Genomic DNA, 22,671 nt, shown 5'->3' with positions numbered 1-22,671 from the left:
AAAACACAGTGATTTTGACATTTTTAATGGAGTCACGCTTTCTTTGGGTTGTATTGATTTTTATTTACACCATTTGAGAACAGGTAAGAAGTACTTTGCCTTCTTTTTACATTCAATAAACAGTAGTAAATAGCAGCATTCAGTTGTAATGTATTTACATTTCAACAAGATTATGCCTACTACACAGGAACACAATCTAGTTCTGTTCACAGAGAACGTGCTGGTAAAAGCTCACAACAGCAGTAGCACTGTACTTTTACTCATCCTCATACCTGAAAAGACAGAAAATGTATTTATGTCAGAAATTTCAAGCACACTTTTGCCTTAAGCTCAGTATGTCATGATAACATGCCTTTTAAAAAAGAAAAAGAAAATCTGTAGAAGGACAAAAGTGACGGTGACACCTTTTCTTACTGACATTGAGTTCTTTGGAGTCAGTGGATTAAACGTCTCACCTGATCATCTCCTTGTACTTGTCCAGAGCCTCCTGGGCCACATACTGGATGAAGGCAGGGTCCTGCAGGGCCAGCTCCCCGGGAACAGAGAGGGTGAGTGGAGGAGAGTTCAGGATGTTCACCTCCACCTTGGTGTCAGTGACGGACACGTTCTGTTCATCGTGGCTCTTTGGTGCCACCTGGAGAGCGGGGGAAGTATTGTCAGATTTTATCCAGCCCATCAGTATGACTGGCTTATGTTTGTGTATTTTTTAAGTATTTATATTAGTCATTAAAATGTACAGTAAGGGGGCGTCGTGTAGCGTAGTGGTTTAAGCAGGCGCCCCATGTGTAGAGGCTACAGTCCTCGCTGCAGTTGGCCCCGGTTCGAATCCCGCATCGGACGGCCTTTCGCTGCATGTCATTCCCCCTCTCTCTGCCTCCCTGTTTCCTGTCACTCTCCACTGTGCTGTCCATTAAAGGCATAAAAGCCCAAAAAAATATACTTTAAAAAAAAAAAAAAAAAAAAAAAAAATGTACAGTAAGCATTAAACCTAAGTTGTCAGCATGTTAATATGAGCCAAAGCAGGGAAGTTGTTTTGATTTGTGTATTTGTGTTTTTGTCTTGAGCGTTGCTCTTCAGTTTGAAGTAGGTATGCCTTAGTTAAATATAAGGTTAGCTAAGTGATGTCCAGTTTGTGAATGTACCATTTTATATTTAGGTCAATTGGAATCAGACTCTGAAGGCCGTCGCAGACGTTACCAGGCCACTGTCAATCTAGTGTGATCACAGTTTTTCAGTGTTAAGACCTCAATAAAAAATGATTTAGATGTGTGTGTCTTCAAGAAAATAAGTATTCTGTTCATTCTGTACTTGTCATAACCACTGATACTGTGTCCTTTCGTTCCTCCTGCTCACCATGGTGACGCGGAAGATATTTTCAGGAGCGCTGCTGTTGCTCACAGCCTGAGCCACCCAGCTGAATTCAGCAGCCATGTTACTGAGCCAGCTGACTGTTTCATCAGTGTGCCGCTGGACAATGGACAGGATCTCGTCGTACTGCTCCTTGGACACGTCCATCAGCTGGGAGACCTCATCCAGCTCCACGTGCAGCTCACGGACACTGGGGCACTCTGGAAACAGTGGAGAAGATGGGTAAGGTGAGATGTGTGAAGGTATCAGCTGAAATGATCAGGAGGGTGAGGGTGAGGGTGAGGGTGGTGGTGGTGCTTCACCTGTGAGCAGGGCTCCCTGGCAGACCTCACACTGGCTCTGCAGCTGCCAGCACTCTGAGGTCTGTTTGCGAAGGTCTCTGCACAACTTGCGGTTCTGCAGGAAACGGGGGAAACTTTCCCTCCCTACACCACAGAGAAAAAGTTTAGGTGCAATTTCAAGATAACAAATGTTCAAACCTGTGCCACTGACACTAAAGAATTTTCAGCTTTTTGTTCCATCCAATCATATCAACCACTGAAATTCACACATATAGCAAAAGATAGCAGTCATTTTAGTATTTTTCTGACATATTTGTGCCCCTCTACCTCTCTTCTTCTCTTCCTCCACTGCAGCATGGAGGTCATCAAACACCTGGGTCACCACGGCTCCAAATTCCTCCACCACACTCTTGCCAAAGTCAAAGAAGGAGTCCAGCACATCCTCCAGGCCCACGCCCTGCAGGAAGCCAGAGTCCCGTCCTGGGTAGTAGGGATCAGAGGTGCTCTCCTCCATCAGGACGTTGGTGTCGTTCAGGAAGGCTCTCTGGAGGACTTTGTCGAGCCTGCTGCTCATCCTGGACACCAGGGCGACGCTGCGGTTCACCACTGAGCCCACCTTGCTGATCAGGCGGTTGAAGGAGTCCTCGATGCCGACCACCTCTGCATCTGTGTTTTCGGGGGCCTGGTTCACCAGGATGTCCCCCGTGTCCATGCGAGGTTCACGGGGGCCAAAACGCCTGGACACTCGGCGGAAGAAATTCTCCACCTACAATATGAAAGCGATGGGTTTGTTTTACTGTTTTCCAAGAGTGTGGCTCCTAACCTGGGAGTTGCAAGATAATTACCAGGCGGTCACACTGTGGCACATCTGGTGGTTTTACATTTAGATAGGTGCTGTCATTAATTTTTCTCCTGTCACTTATTTCCAGATGTATTTTAGTCACTGACAGCTGTTCCTTTTTCTTTCTTTTCCTGTGTGTTAATGTCAAATGTGACTGAAATAAAAACCTCAGTCAACAGAGAGAGGGTAGCTCAGACTGAAGGAAGGGATTTGATTCCAAACAAGGTAAGTTTTCAACTCTTCAGTAACACTCTTATAGGAGGTTGGAGGTCAGAGTAAGAATGGCTGAGGTTGCCACTGCAGTTTTCATACCTTGGCGTGGAAAGTTGCAAATCCCCTGCGGCACGTGGAGGTGTAGAAAGTTTTACATGCATCCTCCAGGCAGGGTCTGCACGCCTCCCACTCAGACTGCAGGGAGTCTTTACACTGCTCCTCTGCCTCCTCCAGCTTCTCTGTCACCTCCTTAGCCAGCTGGGCTGCCCCCTGGTGGCAGAAGGAGGAACATGTCATGTATTTTCCACCTTGTTTTTTCTTTCTGTCTGTTTAAGGAAAGGTTAGTGCCACTCTTACCCTCTTCTTGTCACTGCTGTGTCTCAGAGATTTCATGAGGTGCTCGTGTTTCTGCTCGTTCCTCCACATCACCTCCCTCATCTCCTTCACCCCATACAGAGCTCTCCTCACCTCCTCATCCACGAGTTTCTCACCATCCACAGACAACCCTGGGAGAGAAACGGAGAGGACAACCAGGGTGAGATGTTTTCTTTATAAACTCTTACATAACCACAGTTTTCACAGGCAAAGGAAATGCAGCAAAAGTTGTAGACTCAACAACAAATTCATAAATGATTTCAGTGTGATTTTATGGCACTGAACAAAATAAAGAAACATCTAAACCTAGTTCAATAACACAGCTTTTAAACAAACTATTATATGACACTGTGCTTACTGTAGTGTCTACTGCAGTGTCTGCTGTTTGCTCTGTGTTGGTATTGATTGCAAGGGAACTAAGATCAAGACAAATTTGGATTCTTCTGTGCCAACTCACGTTCCAAGGTGTCCTCTGAGATGTCTTTGGGTTGGTCCTCAGGAGCAGAATTGAGGACGCCCAGTGTCACCACCAGAACCACCAGACTGAGCAGGAGCTTCATTGTTGAGCTCAGTCTCAGTGTTTGATGGGAGCAAAGAGAAATTTGGTCTGAAATGACACGACAAGCGCAACAAAGGTCGTGTGTCTGCATACACGCACATGTACACATACATGAACTCATGTTCGCATTAAGAAACTAAAACAACAGGTGCTGTCTAATCTGATCCAGAAAGATAATAGGATTTGAGCTTAAGGATGATTAAACATCAACAATACTGTACGTGGTCATAAGTAGGTCTGCCACTTGGTGGTGCTACACATCTGATCTGATGTCAGAAATACCTTGGACCGGGGACAGTTGATTTTTAGTTGGTTTAACAAAGATGTGTTCCAGCAAACCTTTAATAGTGCGCGCGGAGTAAACCCAGAGTGACAGAAAAACTATATGATCAACAGATTCCAGCATTTACCTACAGATTACTTTTACTCAAATAGTGACAAAGTTGTAGTCTTGAATGTTGTTGTTATGTTTTTGTTTTTAACACTTCAACTGTCCACACTGCATGATTTGAATTCCACAAATACTGTGAAAGACGTCTCACTTCCCTGCTTCTGTGTGCTCTTTTATTCACTATGTTTAATGAGGACAATTTTACCCTTGTTTTTTTTCTCTTTAAGTATTAATAGTTGAGCAGTAGGGTGTGAGGCATCTAATAAGATACATCACAGGCTCCACCTCAGCTTCAAAACTTGGCAAGCTGTGTTTATGTCTGGGCCCTCTGCTGCGTCGGGAGGTTTCTGCGCCATCAGCTCACTAAAACTCGCACACATGAAACCTTGAGAAGATCCTGAAATCAATTTTATTTACTTTGCTATTTTGTTAACCAATTACCACCTGAGGCGATGCCCCAGTTCAGCAACAGAGGGTTGCACAAGTTGGCATCCAGCAGGGATTTACAGTAAATGGGGATGTACTCATTTGACTTATTTTGTTATGGGTTTAAGTTGCTTAGACAATCAGCTCTATTATATCCCGCTCACAACACGTTTAGGCTGGGATTAATAACAGTGCTAAAATAATGAAGAAGCTGAATCTTATTGTCTTAATGTATATAACCTATACACAAATGCTAAATTATGAATTTGAGATAAGTTTAAGCACAAATTGAGAAAACCACAATCTTCTAATGGATGTTATTATAACACAAATCAAACTGATCATTGTAAAGATGCAAGCAAACACAATATGTGATTTCTATGTTAAGAAATCATTTGCAACTTTAATTTATCTGTTATTTCCTGAGGGGCAAATGTGTATTAAAAGTGCATCATCATGTAAAGAAATATTCAAATACACACATATGAAAAGCAAAGGTGTAACAGATATTTAAAAAAAAAAAAAATCTCTCAAAGTAACCATGACAACAAAGAAACTTACCAGCAGAGTGAAGCTGCGTCTCCACCGGCAGGAATAAACAAAGAGCTCTGTGTGGACAGTAGTCATGAAGTTATCTTGACCAGGTCTATTTGTGCTCTTTCCACACGAGCTTCATCCTATTACTGTCTTTACTTGATGTTGATGCCCCTTAATCCAGCATTTGACGCGCTGCCAGAGAGGTGTGCGTTTGCATAAGAGGTTGCTTAGTCATATAAGAAATACTCTTCACACCTCGGAAAAAAGGATTAATTTGACATGTGGTGACAGGGGTGACGGTGTATGTCACTCAAGACTTGTCCAGAAGCCAAATATCTGTCAGAGACACAGTTGAGATCAGACACATAATCATTAGTTTGAGAAACAAAAAGGTTCAACTGTACACAAGAGGATTGATATGGCACCATATTGACCTTTATATGAACTGCAGGAAGGGGTTTTTCTTGTGGCAAAACAGTCACTATTTCTACCAAAAAATTATTTTAAACACATACACATACATTAAACATTAATTTAAAGACATCATTTATTTAAGAAAAATAAAATATTGATTAAACCTGGTAAAACAGAAGTGTATGTGCAACATGTTTTGGAATTGTTCGTTATATAGCACCGTGTTAAATGAATGTGTCTATAAGCCATGGTGGGATGGGTGCTGAGTGCGCTGACATCACCACCTAAATATCCCTCAGTGGGAAATCCTTAATGCACACCCACACAAGGCTAAACCCTATCATGCACAGAAGCAGTGACATCACACTGAGCTCTACTTGAACTTAGCGTATCGTCTCTGGTATTTGATATGTTTGTGGATTTTGTCAGGATGTGGGATTATTACAATGTATTTTGCAGTAGCTCTCCTATACGAGGAGATAAGAAGAGATGACATGATCAGAGAAGATTGTTTTTGCTGAGCCTGAGCCATGTGCCGATCTCACAAGAGCCCTTACTGCTGCAGAGCGGCATCGTTTCAACACAAAGCTACAGCAAATATGCAACTGATTCATATTCATATGTGTAAAACCAAGTGATGGGTAACTTCAGTCTGTCATATTAAGATTACCACCAGCTATTCTTAGACTCTATAGCCAGATGTGAATCTAGATATTTTTAGTAAAGGGCAAACATTCCTCTCAGCAGGAGGCTGTTTAGTGTCTCCACTACCTGATGGAATGTGAGGGACCCGGGGTGAAAGGGTACCTCTGTCCCCATCTCCTCACCGGTGCCCCATCTCCCTCAAAAATGTGCCCTCTTTGCATGCTGTGACCCAGAAAATAGGGTCCTCAGTGGATAATAATCAAAACCAGCCAGTGCTTCAGCCTGGTCTGCATCCTCGCTGACACCTTCAGCACCTGGTTCCTATAACACTGCAGGGAGAAACTTTCTCCCCGTGTTCTCCCATGGTTTCCTAAACGTAAAACAGTTGACAATAAAAAGGTTTGAGGCTACGGCGCATGCAAGCACTCGAAATGTAAGTCGCAGAAATACTCTACACAGGCTGAAATGATGTCTTATTTTTTTTCCACATTATCAGATGGTCAACCATCTCTCCATGTTGAGTTTTAAATGGCTTTCTAAGGCAGTACCATGTAACCAGCTCATGATGTGGTCTTGTGTTAAGTTTTGTGGTGCTGATCAAAGAGTCCTGGTCTGAAGAGATACACAGGTGCAAGGGATAAACTGCTTCAGAGGAGTGAGATGTAATGGATGGAGCAGTTAAACGCTGCTCTGAGAGCTGTGTTGAGTTTTGTTTGAGGGAGCAGGAGTGGTGTGTATAATGTGTTATTGTTGCTCATTCAACAACAACAACAAAAAAAGCTCAAGAGGGAATCTGTAGCACATATGGCCTCAGTCTAAAATACAATAATGAGCTTGCAACAACTGTGAGAAATTGAAGCACCAATTAAAATGAGTAAGGCTTATTAGAGAGACAATTTGTGAATTGCATGATGGGTAGGTTGCCTCTCAGTGAACTGCATGGGTCGCTTACAGCAGATGTTAAAAATAAATGAACTTGGGACTTTGTGTAAGTGTCTTCTGTGGGCACATCTATGATTTCCTCTTTCGTTAACTTTCAAAATAAAAATTAAATCTGCAAAGGAGGGAACAAAATTTAACTTTATAGGCACTACTGTTGGCATTCAGTCACAATTAATTCTGCATCAATGAAACGGTTTTGATTTTAGTGAAAGAAAATCTAATTGCAAAACACAACACATGACTGCTTTTATTTTGACATCCACAAACTCCCATGTTGTACAAGTAGCTGGAACCTGTTGATAGAGAAGCCTCTGAACTGCTGGTTTGCTGTTCAGTGCCATACTAGACAAGTCTAAACAGTGTGATGCGACACAGCTGTAACTGGTGTTCATTCAGTGTTATTCTGTGCAATAATTACGCACACACACGTGCACACGCACACACACACACACACTGGGAAAACCAGGGGTGCAGACGGTGTGCTCAGATGTGGAACACGTGGTTTCTCGGAGCAGCCCTACGGGTGCACCACTTCCTCTCACGTTAGGATTCCTTCACTTTTTTTTTTTTTGAGTTTGTCCGGTCACTGCCGCGGGTCCCGTCACACTGCGGAGCTGGGCTAGGATACACCCTCACCTCAGCATCTCTCCAAACTGCCACATCAATAAGAAGAGCGCTTCTTTTCTCCTTGACTTTGTAACTCCTACTTGCATTCCCCGCTTTGAACAAAGTTCATTCCTCCCTCTGCTGCAGCATCTGAGACGCAGCATTGACGTTACCTGCGCTGAAGGAGGTCGTCTCCAGCCGTGAGAGCGGCGGATGGGGCTTTGAAACTTTTTTTTTTAATTATTATTATTACTCTACAACAGAGGATAGAGGGATACTCGCAGATCCAAGTTGCTGTGCTGCTGTGGCGCTCAACGGGAGATTTTGGGCAAATGCCATTGCGATGCTGTGGATGTGACTTCAAACAACAGTTTCACAACGGTAGAGTCTGGTAAACCACAATGAAAGGTAGGCTCATTTAGAGGCATTAAAAGGCAGAAAGTATGTGAAACGCGTTCGACAGTGTCACTGCATGGTGACAATTTGATCTATTTTCTGCTCGTACAACTTTTCCTCTCGCTCTTTCTTTGTCACCTTCCTGCGCTCTTTCTCTCTCTCTCTCTCTGGGACGTGAGGAATGCGTGGGCTACAACTCGCGTCTGACATCTGGTTTCAATTAAGGGACTGTGTTTGGGATTGTTTTGCATCTGGCCGCTCCTGCACATCAAACACTAACCTACACTCAGAGGACTATTCTGAGCAGAGCCAAAACAGGAGGGCAACTCCACCAACTTAGTCTTAGGCACTTATATTGTATTAGTAATAGAATATGAAAGTATTCCTGTGTTGAAATTGATTTCGTCTTTATTTTGTGCTGTTAGACACATTTGTTTTGGCTTAAAGGAATCAAAAGTTCTGAAGGAAACAATGAGTCAGACTTTAATGCCGCTGCCTACATGAACAGCTTTATTGTGGTGTAACTCCGTGCGCACTCAGATGCGCGCACGCGTCCCGGACCCCTAAATCCACTGACTTGCTGCTTTTCAGCCCGCTGTGATGAAACACAACAGAACAAAAAGTGCATGAGTAATGGTGGTCACGGCTCATGATTTAAAATAAAGGCTTTTATTGGGCTTGTGCGGTTGCCCAGATTTGATTCTCATGCGGTGACCCGATGTTTTGGACGTCGCTGGATTTACATTGTGCGTGTCATTCTCACCCACAGTCAAAGCTCTCACTTGAAGGATCAACAACACTCTGGTCCCTAGTTCCACAGAATAAACACTACATGACTTCTGCCACCTTGTGGCTCATCTTAGAACACTAATCTTCTGCTCTCACACTAAACTTGTGTTTTAGGTGGCATGGCCCACTTCCTGTTGCTACTGTAATTACAGTGAGAGGCAATGGGACTTAACAGAGCACTATTATGTTCGCGATTTACTTCATTGGAGCTGTACATAGAGTCTTGATGCAGGAGATGCTATTTATAGAGGACTGTAGGAGCTTGTTTGTTTTGATTTATGGAGTATCTGATTTATTTATTTTATTGATCTGCTTTATTTAGAAAGTGTTTCCCTCTTCAATTCTTTGTTGAGTTTAATAAGATTATGGCAGCACTTTAGACACTTTGGGTTTGTTTACCTGGTGGAGGGCAGGTAGGAGCAGTCCGCACCTGCGAGTGTCTATTGTGTTTTCTTTATAAGAGCAAGAGGGGCAGGCAATGAGGCGATGGTTTCTTTGTTATTTGTACAGATAAACCACATGTAAAAGCTGTTGAGCTTTAAGGTTCATTGTTGATCCTGGAAATAGTAGCTTGACAAAAATAAACCTCATCTCAAGGTCCACTTACTTGTATTTTCTGGAACTTTAAACCTTTATCAGTGGATGGACTTTGCTCACCCACTAATGAAGGCCATGAGATTTGAAGCTCCCTCTCTATGGACAGCAGGTTTCTTTTGCCTATCATTCATGTGGTGCTTCAGTGGCTTTCTCATGTTGTTTGTTTGATTTTGATTATGGAAAAAGAGCCACAACAAGGACCAACACTAACACCTTACAGGATGCAGGAAAGCACAATAGTCTGTGGTGAATTTCATGAAGATACTAATGTATTTTGCTAATCAGTCAATCACAGGGAGCACTTCTTTGGCGATTTGCAGCTCAAAATATGGCTAGGTCAAAGCTGGTTACATTACAAAAGGAAAGCTTTTTGAAGGGGCTCAATGACTAGATATCAGTGTGACTTGAAGACTAACTGTATGTTGAAGTATAGTCCTTAATCAAGAACTACGTGTAACCTAAATGTCTAAAAACAAACCCAGTTTTAACCAAGATGCTAAAATATCTTTTGACCTGCAAATCAGCGCTTCCTTGGATCTATTCCTGTGACATTTAGCAATCCCTCTTAAGTATCATGGCCCCAAACAACAAGGCTCATCCCAAAATCCAAATTACCCTGAGTTTGACTCACATATCTGTTTTCAGAGCCACTCAGTTTTCAGCCCTTTGGGTAAAATGTGATGAAGTCCATTTCCCTGAATGGCTCTTGAAAAGCCAAACATACTTACAGTCACATTACTGTTGTAATGAGTCACAATCATGTATCCTGGACAAACCAACGGGAAGCAGGGTATTGGGGGTATTGGGAAAGACACATTCCTGAAGTCAAATGTGGCTTCGGTTTTTGTTTTTATTTTTGTTGTTTTTTTAAAGCTTGTTCTTGTCACCTCTTGACTCATCTTCTGTCATGAGATGTCTGCTGATGTACTGTCTGCTGACTCACTGATGTTTATTACAGTTTTAAGCTCCAGGAACAATATTTTCTGAAAGTTCCCAGACAGAGAGATAAGCAAAACACTGCTAAAAAGACATTGTCCCAGCAGCCATCAACTGTCTGTAATACACTGTCTCAGCTAGAAGAACTTCTTCTGTACTTCTCTGATGGGCAGCCATTGCTGTCACACTGCCACACCTCACAGCTTTTTAGCATTATAGATAAGATGAGATTTTCTTTCTCTGGAGATCTTTGGGACATGTAGCGTTTCTTTATTTGTACTGGCCGTGGATGATGATGCAGAAAAAGGCTTTGAAGTTGGCAAAGTACTTTCCCACAGACATAAAGGCTGCTTGAAAGGAGACAAGACTCAGGGCCCGTCAGGCCATGGGAGATGGGACTAATCCCACAAAGTCAAAGAAAAAGAGCTGAGCTAAACTAAGTGAGACTGGGGGGGGGGGTTGTTTCTTTTGTTTGTTTAATATTAACCACTGCACAAAGAATAGCTTCAGTAACACAGGGATGAAACAAATGTTGTTTTATTGTGACCATGTAAGAACAATTGATACTTCTGAAACCATACAACCAGTAGGTTTGGGCTGGATTGTGAAAGTTCATTCTTGATCTTAGAAACAGAAACAGCTTTTTACAGGAGCTTTCAACAGCATGCCACAGTCTTCATCATAGGATAAGATTTTCTGAATTTGCAGAAAACTGAGCAAACTATCTGCTGATGAGAGCTTTGGAAAAAAACTTGTAAATGGACCTTGACTTCAGATTTCTTTTAGAAATTATTTAGATTATTTAGATGCTCAGATACTTATGTAATAATATGAGTCAATTTCCCAGTCTCTTTTTACTCTTTAACTTAATTTTGTAGTTGATTATATCTTTAATTCACAATTAATTCATTTATTTCCTTGTTTTCCCTCTAGACGACTTTGCTGATGAAGAGGAGGTGCAGTCCTTTGGTTATAAGAGGTTTGGTAAGTATTGAGGGACTTCTTGACTTCCAAGAACCTCACTGGTTCATATCCCTTGACACATCTATCCAAATTATTGTATAAAGAACATTTTCTTAAATACAGTATTTTCCTTGGCTGTAACCCAAATACAATAATCCCCAAGGTTAAGAGGAGGCCACACCTCATTTCCCAGAAACAAACTTAGTTTTGGCTGCTGCCTCCATTTTTATTTTTGTTATAACAGCGGTGGGGTACAGTGGAAAGAAAAAACCACAGCATCCTGGGTGTTCCTGACCAGTCGGCTGACTTTGCAACCTTATCAGCATCTCAGTGTACTTTTTTTTTCTCTTGGCACAAAACTACACAAGATAACTTGGTCTGAAACCAAATAAAATTAGTCTCCAAATGGCTCTGCTCATTTCCTTTTCTTCTAATATCCTGAGTATATCAGGTTCCCAGAAATTGTAAGAACCACAGCAGCACAGACAGGTTCCAGACAGGTTCATAGTCTCACCCCTGCATCAGGCAATACCCATCAGGCCAGATGTTGGTAACTCCTCAGCTGAGTCAAGGAAATTCAGAACTGTTACATTAACACATTCCTTGAGTTTAAGCAGATCTCCTGGCTCAAACCACAGTCATTTCCACCAAGCAAAATAGCAAAATATGCAAAATCTACTTGCCTGAGTTGTATTTGGTCTCAAAGGTCTAGTGATTCAAACAAACTGTGACACTTTATCTTAACTTATCAGGCTGTTGAATGGTCTCTGGTTTTCTTACTTTTTCTAGAGTCAAAATTAAAACAAGTGTTAATCTAGTATTCAGTACCAACTTTTGATACTCGCCAAGTCTAGGCTTATTTTGCATATTATAGCTCAATAACACTTAAGTTTGACTCAGATCAGCTGATTTTGACTCAGTTGTGACTGAATCCGTTGTTACAGTTTCAGTTCTTTTATCCTACCGGAGCTTTATGATATAAAAATGCTTCTAACTTCTAAATCATTTGATATTGTAATAGTCAGATTTGGTTCTTTGTCTTTGGAGGTTAGAACCTACAGTGTTAAGTCAGGGTGGTTGTTAAAAACACTGCAGCCATCAGTCAGTCATCAAATTTGATGCCCTGTATGGCTCCTGTGTGCACCCAGGTGACCTGGCACTTGGTCATTTCATAAGTGTTAATTATAAAACTATAGGCCTGCAGAGCTCACTGCAGCAGCATACTTTACATTAAAGCGGATTACGCTTGATCTGCTGAAGGTTGAATAACAAGTTTTGTAACTTCTGAAAGGCCATGTTTTACCCTCTGTATCTGTCTCATTCACATGCAGCAACAAATGTCATTTATTTATATGAATACCTTGTCCCCTAGACTGCGTGGACACCATTAACTGCTGCTCACATTTCTCTCTTTGTGAGCATCGCTGTGAAGAACCATAACTTCACTGTGATGAATTAGTGTCTCCTGATAACTTTCTTCTGCTTCTGTCAAAGAAAAAAGATCAAGTTTCAACACTCTGGGTTGAAATGGTCACGGCGGTCCCTCTGGTTTAAGAGGTGTTTTAGAGTATGTGTGTCATCTCAGCACTCAGCGGCCATATGTCAGGAAGTGTAAAGGGTGCAGTGGGAGTCCACATTGTATGTCATCACGATCAGTTTACGCATGTGCACGTCTTACTGCCTATCACCTAAATGTGTGCGTGTTGATTCATCATGCTTTGTAAAAGTTGAATCCAGAAAAAAACATATATTGATTATACTAAAAAAACCCGCTCAACATCTGGCTACTAAGCAGCTGTACCAGAACAGAGAAGGTTTACATACACAATAGAGCACCGAAAATCAATTCTGTTAGTATCAAATACTCACAACCTGTGGGTTTGAAACATGTCAAAACATTTCAAAATGTGCACAGAAATTTCTTTAGCTTCCCCTGCAGCAAAATTCACATCTCCACCACTGATTGTGAGAGTGTGGAATAACTGTGGAGAAGTGGTTTGTGCTGTGGGAGTGGTTGAAGACTTTTCTGTGCTCATTCTGCCAAGGATCTGGGTTGCCATTGGCATCCATTATATTTGCTGTCCTCCAACTGCAGGTGTGAAAAGAGAGTATTTGATACCGGAGTATTCCTTTATAATACTTGGATTTTCTGGTAATGGTCTACATGAAGGGATGGGGTTACCTGCCTTGATTTTCCAAAGATTTTAACCAAAGTTCTTTCCAGCAGAACAACATCATGTAAAAGTAATGACAAGCGATTAGTGACAGGTTAAAAGGCTGCTTGTTATAGATTCTTTTGAAGTGAACTGGAGGATTCTTGTTAATGAAAATTCCTCATTTGGTGTTTAGATGATGGTTGTGATGAGCACTGTCTTAACAGTCTTCCATAGGTGTTTAGTTGGGTTGAGATCAGGTGACTGTGTGCCATAATATATGTATATGTATATCATATCACTGTCATACTCATCGGTGGACACCCATCCAGATGTATGGAGGCATCTGCTTTTGTTGCTTCTCCACTAATTTATTCAGGTTTTTCCTTTCAAAGAAATAGTTTGACAAACACACATTCGCATAAAGACTGGAAGCAGAGATACTCAGGTATTGATTGTGATATTGATTCTGGTATTGATCTTCTCATCTCACCATTAGAAAAAAAGCGAGCATGCTTTACAAGATGTCAAACTGCTGATTTAGTTTCTCTGCGACGCATACTTGTGTACTGCCTGAGAGGTATGTTGTCCTACTTCTCACATGTCTTTGTCTGTGGAGAGAAATTAGGTTCATGAGTCACTTTGACATCTGCTTTCCACAAGAGGTCTATTATCCCACTGAGAGTGGGTCCAAACCTGAGAAGTTGCTGAGCCGCTTCCTGTGTCCATAGTGGAAGTTTATTCAGTGCAAGCCTATATACTCAGAGAGAGAGCGAGAGGTGGAGAGGGAGCAGGCATTGTAGGCCTTCAGGGTCCATGACTGGGCTGTGCTGTGTCAGCAATGTGCCAAGGAGAGAGAGGGAAGAGGGGGATGGAAAAAGAGAAAAGCCTCAAGTGGAGATGACTTTACAAACATTTCATTATTTATTTCTAGTTCACAACTGTTTTCTTTATCATAGTGTTCCTCATTGCTGCTTCTATTAAACTGATTTTATTTTTTGTCTGATTCCAGGGAGAAACATTTGTCAACAGTTTTATTTTCAGCTGAGGAGTCGCATTCCTTGCCCGACTTATTTTAGGAGCAAAACAGCAAGTGGTTTTAATTTACGGGGACTTTATTACCAGAAAAGAATGTTTTCAGAATGCCTGCCTCTTACTTACAACCCCCTCCAGGCTGCGCATGCATGCAGTGCGTGTTCTGTTGTCCTAATGAAAGATTACTCGCTCGTGTTTTCAATAAAGAGCGGAGTGAGTTGTAGGAGGAGAGAGGGAGAAAACTTTGAGGGATTACAAAGTTAACAGGGGCAACAAAAGGGGAGACAAAGACAGATAAAACAACACAGAACACCGCTGAGATGACTGGTTGTTGATCTTATTCCAGACCTGCGAGGTTTAAAGGGGACGTCTATGACTGGTCAGAGGGATGGTGGGTCAATCCTGGATTGACCAATGGACAGACAGGCGGGAATGCATCCCAGAAGACGCACAAATCACTGTATCCCAGCAGGGGCCAGGAGGATTTCTGCTCAGAGCGTTAGTGGTGGGACAGACAGGCGTCCCTGCACTGAAGAGCAGTTTTTTGTCTAAGTTTTGACTTAATGCTGTTGATAATGACTCAAATCCAGACAGTGATAACAAAAGAAGTCTGGGGCAGCATCAGTGGAGGAATGTGTTCACATCAGCAGAACATGAGACTGATCATAAAATTAAAATAAAATACAATAATGACTGGGGAACAGTATTTCAGTTTTGTTTTTCAGTCTTTTATTAGATCCTTAGTTGTCAAAGAGCAGAGCTGTTTTTTAGCCCAGTATCCCTCAGTTTTATACAGGAGACAGAGCAGATGGGACGTTACACGGAGTTACGTGTGCTAGGAGCAGCATGAACGCACTGCATATCTGTGTATGCAGATAGTGAGAGTGTATGTGGTTGTGTATGATTGGACAGCATATAGAACATGTGAGTATAAAGAGACTTCTGAGCCTGCTTTAACTACTTCAAGGCTCCATTTGTTATCAAGCTTGAAGATCAAAATGTGCTCCAGCTGCCTTGACTTCCATCGTATCTGGCGAGCAGGGGAATATTAAACACACACAGTAAAGACATTGCACCACAGTTACTATAGATTTAGCTCCTATTAACTCAATATGTCAATGTAAACGGATTAGATATGAAGCGCGACAGCTTTAGAGTTGCAGAGGAGCTTCTGTCAGTAAGTGGTTTTTATATATAACCATCGATGTTTTGACCGAAATAGGCCTAACCACCTCATCAAACTCCTTCACGCCACTCCTCACTAAGTGTCCCAAGGGGATAGCATTGGGCAACGCTAACGACGCGGCTGCAACCAACTGTCATCTGATAGGCCGTCTTCTCTCACATAATGAATGTTTGTTGAGTCCTCTGTTCGCAGCAGGTTTTGGCTCAGTCACAAAAAGAACACACACAGTATTGGATGTGTCTGATTCCATTTTCTGTCAGCGGCCTCCGACAGGCTGCATGAAGAAGTTCTGCATATGGCTCTGCTGCATCAGTATTACATATAATGGATGACTTTTGGCTCAAGAGACGGCCAACATCAACCTTGCTGCTTCCTCTCTTTGAAAAACAGCAGAAAACTAGAATGAAAAATGTGTATTTTTCTTTGTTCTGCTGTGAGTCACAGTGCTTCTCTTCGATCAAACCTTCAGACCTGGCTGTGGAGCGTCGGCCACTCTGGCTCTGATTACGTTGGCTCCAAAAAGTGTTTTTCTTGTTTATGCTTTAGTACTTTATCATTATTAGTAGTATTTTTGGAGGTATTGAAAAATGTCTGCATGTTGTGCAAAGAAGACAGCCGTGTAAAGTTTTTCCATTCAGTCAGCTCTCAAGTGTTTCAGTGACCGTTTCAAGTCAGACATGTGTTTGTGTATTCACATCTGTACATCTGCTGCAAAAGAAACACTCGGTCTGTGTGAACATACTTTATGTTTGCAGGATTAACTGCACAGTGTTCAGTAGTTTGCTGCAGCAGGTCAATGTTGGTTCACCCACTTTGCACAAAAAAGACTTTGTCTCTTACCTCTTTAAATATCGAGTCATGTATGTAGTTTTGAGATTTCTATAGATTTCTGACATGAATCCAATCCAATGGCGGTGAATGGAATTTCATTTGTTGAGCTTAAAGCATTAAAGAATCACTGTTGAAATACATCAGCATCTTGTCTTTCCAGATAAATGTGTTCACAAATGACAAACAGCATGCAGGAGTGTTTGCTCTGACACTGTGAGACTTTCTGGTGTGCCAGATGTTTTAATTGTTACCTACTGTCACCACTGTCGGTCTGTGGATTAACAACAGTAATGGGGACACTGTTAAACTAATACTCTGACTGAATTGCCCTTTTTTTTATCACTTCATTCTTCAGTTTGACATTGTGACATTTCAGTTGACACGGAAGTAGCAACATTTGCCATGTAAATAGAAATATGTAGATTTAAAAGATACTGTTTCTGTTCTCTGATTCACTGTCAATCACATCGTAGCTTGTTGCCATCTTTGCGGCCTTGTCTCCGGCATCCCTTATTCTTAAGATTCTGATTTCCTTAGTTGTTCCAACAGAGGAAATAGCTGTCAGTGAGCGCGACAACAGACCTATCTGACTGACTGCAAAATCAGATGTGGAGGCAGCAATTCAAAGGTCTTAAACCAAGCTTGTTATTCAATACCTGAGTATTGTTCAGTTTCCTTCATTTTCCTGCGTAGCACTGAAATCTCGGAGTTGATTCATAGATAACATCAGAAATAAGTGAAATATGCTTTTTTTGTCATTTGAATATGGTATTTATTGATATAAAGTTTGTTTAATAATACATTATATAACTTCTGTTAGTTTCAACACGGACCACAGTGAAATGAAACTACAATGGTCTGAGCAGGCGGTTAGATACCATCTTCTCTGTGGTCAGCATCTCTCCCCAGTAACAGAGCCAGACTGGGCTGGACGGCTGGTCGAATCCACACTGTGTGGTTTTATTGGCTCGACTGGGTGATGAGGCTTGAAAGTGCCGTGCGGTGATGGGATGGAGTGAAGCACAGACTCAGCCAGACTCAGGCTGATGAACATCGGGCTGGGTGATGATTGTTGTTGATTCAGTATCTTAAGTGCTTCCACGGCGGGCCACCCGGCAGGCGTGACCACACAAAAACCCCACTGCACAGATGGTCTGTGGAGCTGACTCCAGCGTTAAACTCGGCACCCGAGCAGCGGTTTGGGGCTCACAAGAGTGTGGAATGAAATATTCTAAAACCCGCATGACAAAATCCGACTTTGGGTTCGTGTTGTTGTGGTGAGGTTCAGATTAGAAAGAGCCAAGCCTGTTGATATTTAGATGTCCTAGTTAGTTTCAATGTGGGAGCCATTATGAATAAAATTCTCCAGAATAATATGGTTGAAGATTTGTTAAGAACTGTTTGATAGAACACACTTACATAATCCACATTTCACATAGTGCTGCACATTTTTCCTGGTAACAGGAACATTAGTTGGACAAAAATGGGTTCTTGAGAAATAATGAGCTCAGAGATGCAGCTCATTGCTTCATGGAGGTCTCGTTCCAAGAACACAACATCCTGTCAGTTCTCACTTTACTATACCCTCTTGTACACTTTGCCTAACCCTGTAAATGATTTCAACCAGTGCCAGAAACTGTTTTATATCTGAGGTGGGTTTTGTCATTGAAGTGGCCGCGGCTTGTGCCATGTCATTGTTGGCAGACTGCACCATTGACCAGCGCTCTCTTTGTATTACTGCTGTTTTGTGACTGTCGATATGTTCATTTAGTTTTTCTCTCCTTAATGTTGATCTTTCATTGGTGATACATTGTTTCTTCCTGGCATGACAGACAGAAATAATTTTACAGCTCCAGGTTGTACATGGAAGCTGGCGTTGCACCGGTGGCGCCTCACTTGAAAAACCTGTGTATAATACTGTAAAGCACAACACAAACACCTCTGCTTCCACTGCCTGTGTAAATGTGTTTAGTTTAATTCTGCCACTTCAGTAATGGTTAAGTTGTGTTTATGGTATCTTGTGTTTTCTGATTTTAATCAGCTGAATTTGTTGTCCAGCATTTTGTTTTTTCGAATTTCACTATTGCTTTTAGAACAAACCTCACAGGCCAACGGTCGAAGTCAGCCTTTACTGAGAGTGGGTTTAGCTTGCTGCATAGCTGGGCACCTACACACACAGTCAGGGCAGAAGAACATGCATTGTGCATTCGAACAAGTCACAAGTCAAAGCCGAGACAATAGATGCTCATGTGGCGTGACTGACATGGTGAAAGTGAGGATCACTGACCAACCCCCTCTTCTTCGTCTCTCTGAGGGTCACATGGTCCTGTTTTAGTTGAATGACCTCATTCCAAAATCCCAACAACAGTGGAACATGAGTAGGAGGAACCAGGGGGTCTCTTGTTCTCCACTCGGGCCAATAAACTTTAGTTTATGGCTTCCATGTTTTTCTAAATTTCTGCATGTGAACGGTGGTAATCGAGAAATGTCTGTTTTAACTGAGCACTTTTTTATTGTAAATGTGCTTTTTAGTTGGAGATATTCTGTTCCAGATGCACATGGGCTGAAAATGCAACGCAATGCAAAATGCCATACACACTGAATTAGTCGAAAGTGCATAGGAGTAAGAACTGCTTGGAAATGAATGTGTAACTTTTTCTCGATCTTGATTTACCATTTTCTTTCTTAGCCCCTTAAGAGCAAGAGCTGTATGATTTTACAGCAATGTCGGACCATTGTTTGCATTCACTTGTGTGGTAATAAATTATCAGGGTGGACTGAATATCCTAGACCATGTTTAGGGGAGCCATGGCATCTTTATGTTTAGTGTGGTCCCTTCTCAACACAAGAAAACATTAAATTGTTCTCCAAGGTATGGTTGGTTTGGGCTGATTTTTAGAGCACTGGGCTTTATAGCAGGAATTTGTGTTTGTTTGAAGTGACAAGTGATGATGAGAGAAGTTTAATTGTGGAGCTGAAGCACATTATCATAGGTTAACAAGTGCTAAGTGTGTGTGTATAAGTGGACTTACATGCTCCTGCTTTAAAAACATTCCTTTTTAATATTGTACATGCAGGTGCTATTTGAGTTGTATTTTACAGCCTTTCCTGGGAATATTAATTCTCAGTACAATAATAATAATAATAATAATAACGATAATAATAACATTAATTCCTGTGTGCCAACACCACCTCTGCTTGCTGGCTCACAGTAGTCAGTAGTTTTTATTTCTTGCCCTGAAACTTGCCCCAGCAGATGTGACTCCTCCTCTCCTAATGACACCATGCACTATCAGACCAGGACAATTTCAGTCTTTAATGGAAACTGCTGACTGGAACCCAAAGACTTTTTTGATATCTAATCCTGCCTCACTAAGTATCACCAATACAGTGGCCCAGCTCTGTTTATGAGGCACACTTGTGTGCTTAAAAGTCTGTCTCTTGGGATTACGATATATGAACCATTTGTCATACATGGTCTGTCTTCCTCTAACCCAGCACAGATGTGATGACAAAACCAGCTCTAATTAACTTAACATGTTCACTGCTTCATTGGACCCGAATCTCCTTTTTTTAATTGGCCATCAAACTGTTTTCTCTACCAATTAGGCTATTTGTGCCTGCTCAGCTAAGAAGAAATGCACCATAAACTTTTCCCTCAACACTGTGCTCTGTTCCTCTGAAGGATACCATTTTTCCCAGTTTGTAGAGTTATGTCAACGGATATACCATTTTTCATTGTTTACAAGTTCACAACCTCCATAAAACTTGGATTTGTCCATAAGCACAGGTACTTCATGGACTTAACAGTTATATAAACTGAAGAGAAATCTTTGAATGTTAACGGTAGTTATAAGCAGGTGGTGATTGGCAAGATTGCAGTGGATTTTGAGTGGTTTAACCCTATAAAGGAGTTATTATTTATTTATGTATTAATTTGTTTGCTTGAATTAATATACATTATTTCTATATCAAGTATAGATATGTAATTTTCCAAAAGCTAACAGTAGTTCATGTAGAAAAGTACAGTTTAAAGCAATATATATATGTGTGTGTGTGTGTGTGTGTGTGTGTGTGTGTGTGTGTGTGTGTGTGTGTAACGTGCTGAGAGGATGTTTTCCAGAGATGCCTGTCTACATTGTATAGCCCAGTATTGTGTTTATGTTATGGTCTGTGGCCAAGGCCTTCAAAGGACACTTTTCAGCTTTGTCAGCTTTAGGCAATGCGCTTGTGTGTGTGTGTGTGTGTGTGTGTGTGTGTGTGTGTGTGTATGTGTAATGAGGGCATCTCTTCCTGTTCAGACATGCAGCCATCCATATGTTATTTACCTTAATGTACAGAACTCTGGCAGTAAACCGCTGATCCCGTTACTTATCATGAGAAGGAAGTGAGCACCACTGAGAAGGTTTCTTATAAAAACACCCAAAATAGCCTTCTGCCAACTTTGCCCCCTTTTCTTATGATGCTTGGCGTGAAGGGATGATGTATCAAATGTTTTCATGCGTCCTTTGATTTGGCTCCACTGTAACAAGGTCCAGATGTTCAAGAGGACCAGGGCCCAATTTAAAGTGTCATAAACCTGTTCGCAGAGAGTGAAAAAAAATAACACAGGCATGCTAGGCTAGCTCAGCAATTCATGCAGCCTAATGTCTCAGTAATTTGTCTCAGTGGTAACTTCCCCTGTTGGAGAGTGTTTACTTGTTAACATTCCAGTTGGCGACTGTTAATAGTGGGGTAGCTATAAGGGCCAGAGGGGGACACCACGACCCCAGTAAACCGTCTTAGCCCACTTAAAGGTTCAACATTGTCTCAAGAATGAAGTCTGTAGCACCACTCCACAGTTCTTCAAATCCAGTATAAATACATCAGTCTTTTCTGTTAACATTACAGTAGCGTGGAGTAGAGAACAACATTTATCTATTAAGTCACTTGATTTACCTAAGTTCAAGTTTAGAACATGGACACATCTACTGACAGGAAATAACAAAACTAAACTCTGGAGTGCCCTGTCCAAAGCAATGAACTCCCTAGCCATGCTAGCGTCATTGTTCCAGAGTGTGTTTAGATTGTCAACCACTTTGCTGCAGACTGAAATATCTCAGCAACTATTGGATGGATTATAATTAAATTCTGCACAAACATTTATGGTCACCACAGGCATGTTTGCATTATTTTTATGACGATATTAGCATGTTGATGTTAGCATTTAGCTCAAGGCGCGGTGGTGATTACCTCTCTCCTTATTTATGCTTTTTTTCATGTAAAATACTGAATACTGTCACCTCTTCACACCTCCTAACATCCTCCAAATTATACAAATTCATGAAGGAAAAACCACACTTTGGTTGAATAGCTCAAAAGCCAAGAAGGAAATAACCTGTGATGAGGCATCACAAGTAGACATTGCATCATTTTAAGGGGTCACAAGCCAAAACATTTGCCCATCTACTACTCTATAGGATGCTGAAATTCCACTGAAACAAAATGTGAACTGGTTGTAGTGTAGTTTGGACTGTGTGTACCATGAGAATTTCTTTGAATGGGTCCCTCCATTGGAAATCGTATGCTTAACCATGACAGCAATACATTACGTGTCTTACCCACTAAATGACACATTTATTGAACCTCTTCATTCAAGTGGGTTGCTATAATGAAGCAAATTAACTACATTACATAACTACAATTTGTCTTAGGAAAGTATAATACAGTATCACTGAAACTATCCTCCGTAGAATTTTTGTTTTATGTAGCTACATTTTTGTGTGTCTACTTGTGTGTGATTTGCTTCAGTATAAGGCTGGTTGTGGAAATTATAAACCGTAACCATTAGATGTAATTGTAGTTTGGACAGTTTGTAGACAGATACCACACAGTAATATAACCACAAAATACATGTGTTCCCACTGGAAATGTGAGACAAAAATGCAGCATTTGGCAGAATTTTAATCTGACAGGCTTCATCCAGGTGGAGAGGCATGGCCTATCTGTGTGACTACTGCTTTTTGGCTTGTGACCATATTCAGCCTTCGTATAACGCAAAATGGAAACCTGTGAAGTGAAAGGATTCCTGTGGTAGTTACTGTATATAACACAGTATTAACACTCTGCACAAAGGGTCTTCACACAAAAAGGCTCTGGTCTGTAAAGGCTTTCTTTGTGTTGCCATGGAAATTTCCACTGCCAGCCA

At 41.5% G+C, this 22,671-nt stretch overlaps 2 protein-coding genes across 3 annotated transcripts in view; one reads left to right on the top strand and one right to left on the bottom strand.

Annotated features, from left to right (window-relative positions):
* Nucleotides 1-22: 22 nt before the first annotated feature.
* clul1 (clusterin-like 1 (retinal)) lies at nt 23-5,217 on the bottom strand. 2 transcript variants are annotated; one of them, XM_056391647.1, is made up of 9 exons: nt 5,016-5,217; nt 3,536-3,685; nt 3,061-3,209; nt 2,803-2,973; nt 1,977-2,415; nt 1,671-1,793; nt 1,354-1,568; nt 456-634; nt 23-272 (listed from the first exon to the last, which is right to left on the bottom strand). In XM_056391647.1, exons 2-9 carry the CDS (start codon nt 3,636-3,638, stop codon nt 257-259), a joined length of 1,395 nt encoding a protein of 464 aa, XP_056247622.1. In that variant the 5' UTR covers nt 3,639-3,685; nt 5,016-5,217; the 3' UTR covers nt 23-256. The 2 variants fall into 2 exon arrangements, with proteins under 2 accessions (XP_056247622.1, XP_056247623.1); XM_056391648.1 differs by lacking the exon at nt 23-272 and having other exon boundaries at nt 452-634.
* A 2,282-nt stretch (nt 5,218-7,499) lies between these two features.
* The window catches only part of colec12 (collectin sub-family member 12), a 30,188-nt gene continuing 15,016 nt past the window's right edge, over nt 7,500-22,671 (top strand). Inside the window, exons 1-2 of the mRNA XM_056391086.1 lie at nt 7,500-8,006; nt 11,250-11,300. Of these exons, the coding sequence (XP_056247061.1) occupies nt 8,000-8,006; nt 11,250-11,300 (58 nt within the window). The 5' untranslated portion in view covers nt 7,500-7,999. The remainder of the gene's footprint in view (nt 8,007-11,249; nt 11,301-22,671) is intronic.

Source organism: Seriola aureovittata, chromosome 12, assembly GCF_021018895.1.
Source record: "Seriola aureovittata isolate HTS-2021-v1 ecotype China chromosome 12, ASM2101889v1, whole genome shotgun sequence".
Classification (NCBI taxonomy): Eukaryota; Metazoa; Chordata; class Actinopteri; order Carangiformes; family Carangidae; genus Seriola; species Seriola aureovittata.
The sequence above is the reverse complement of the archived record's forward strand: the minus strand, read 5'-3'. Positions and strand labels throughout refer to the sequence as shown.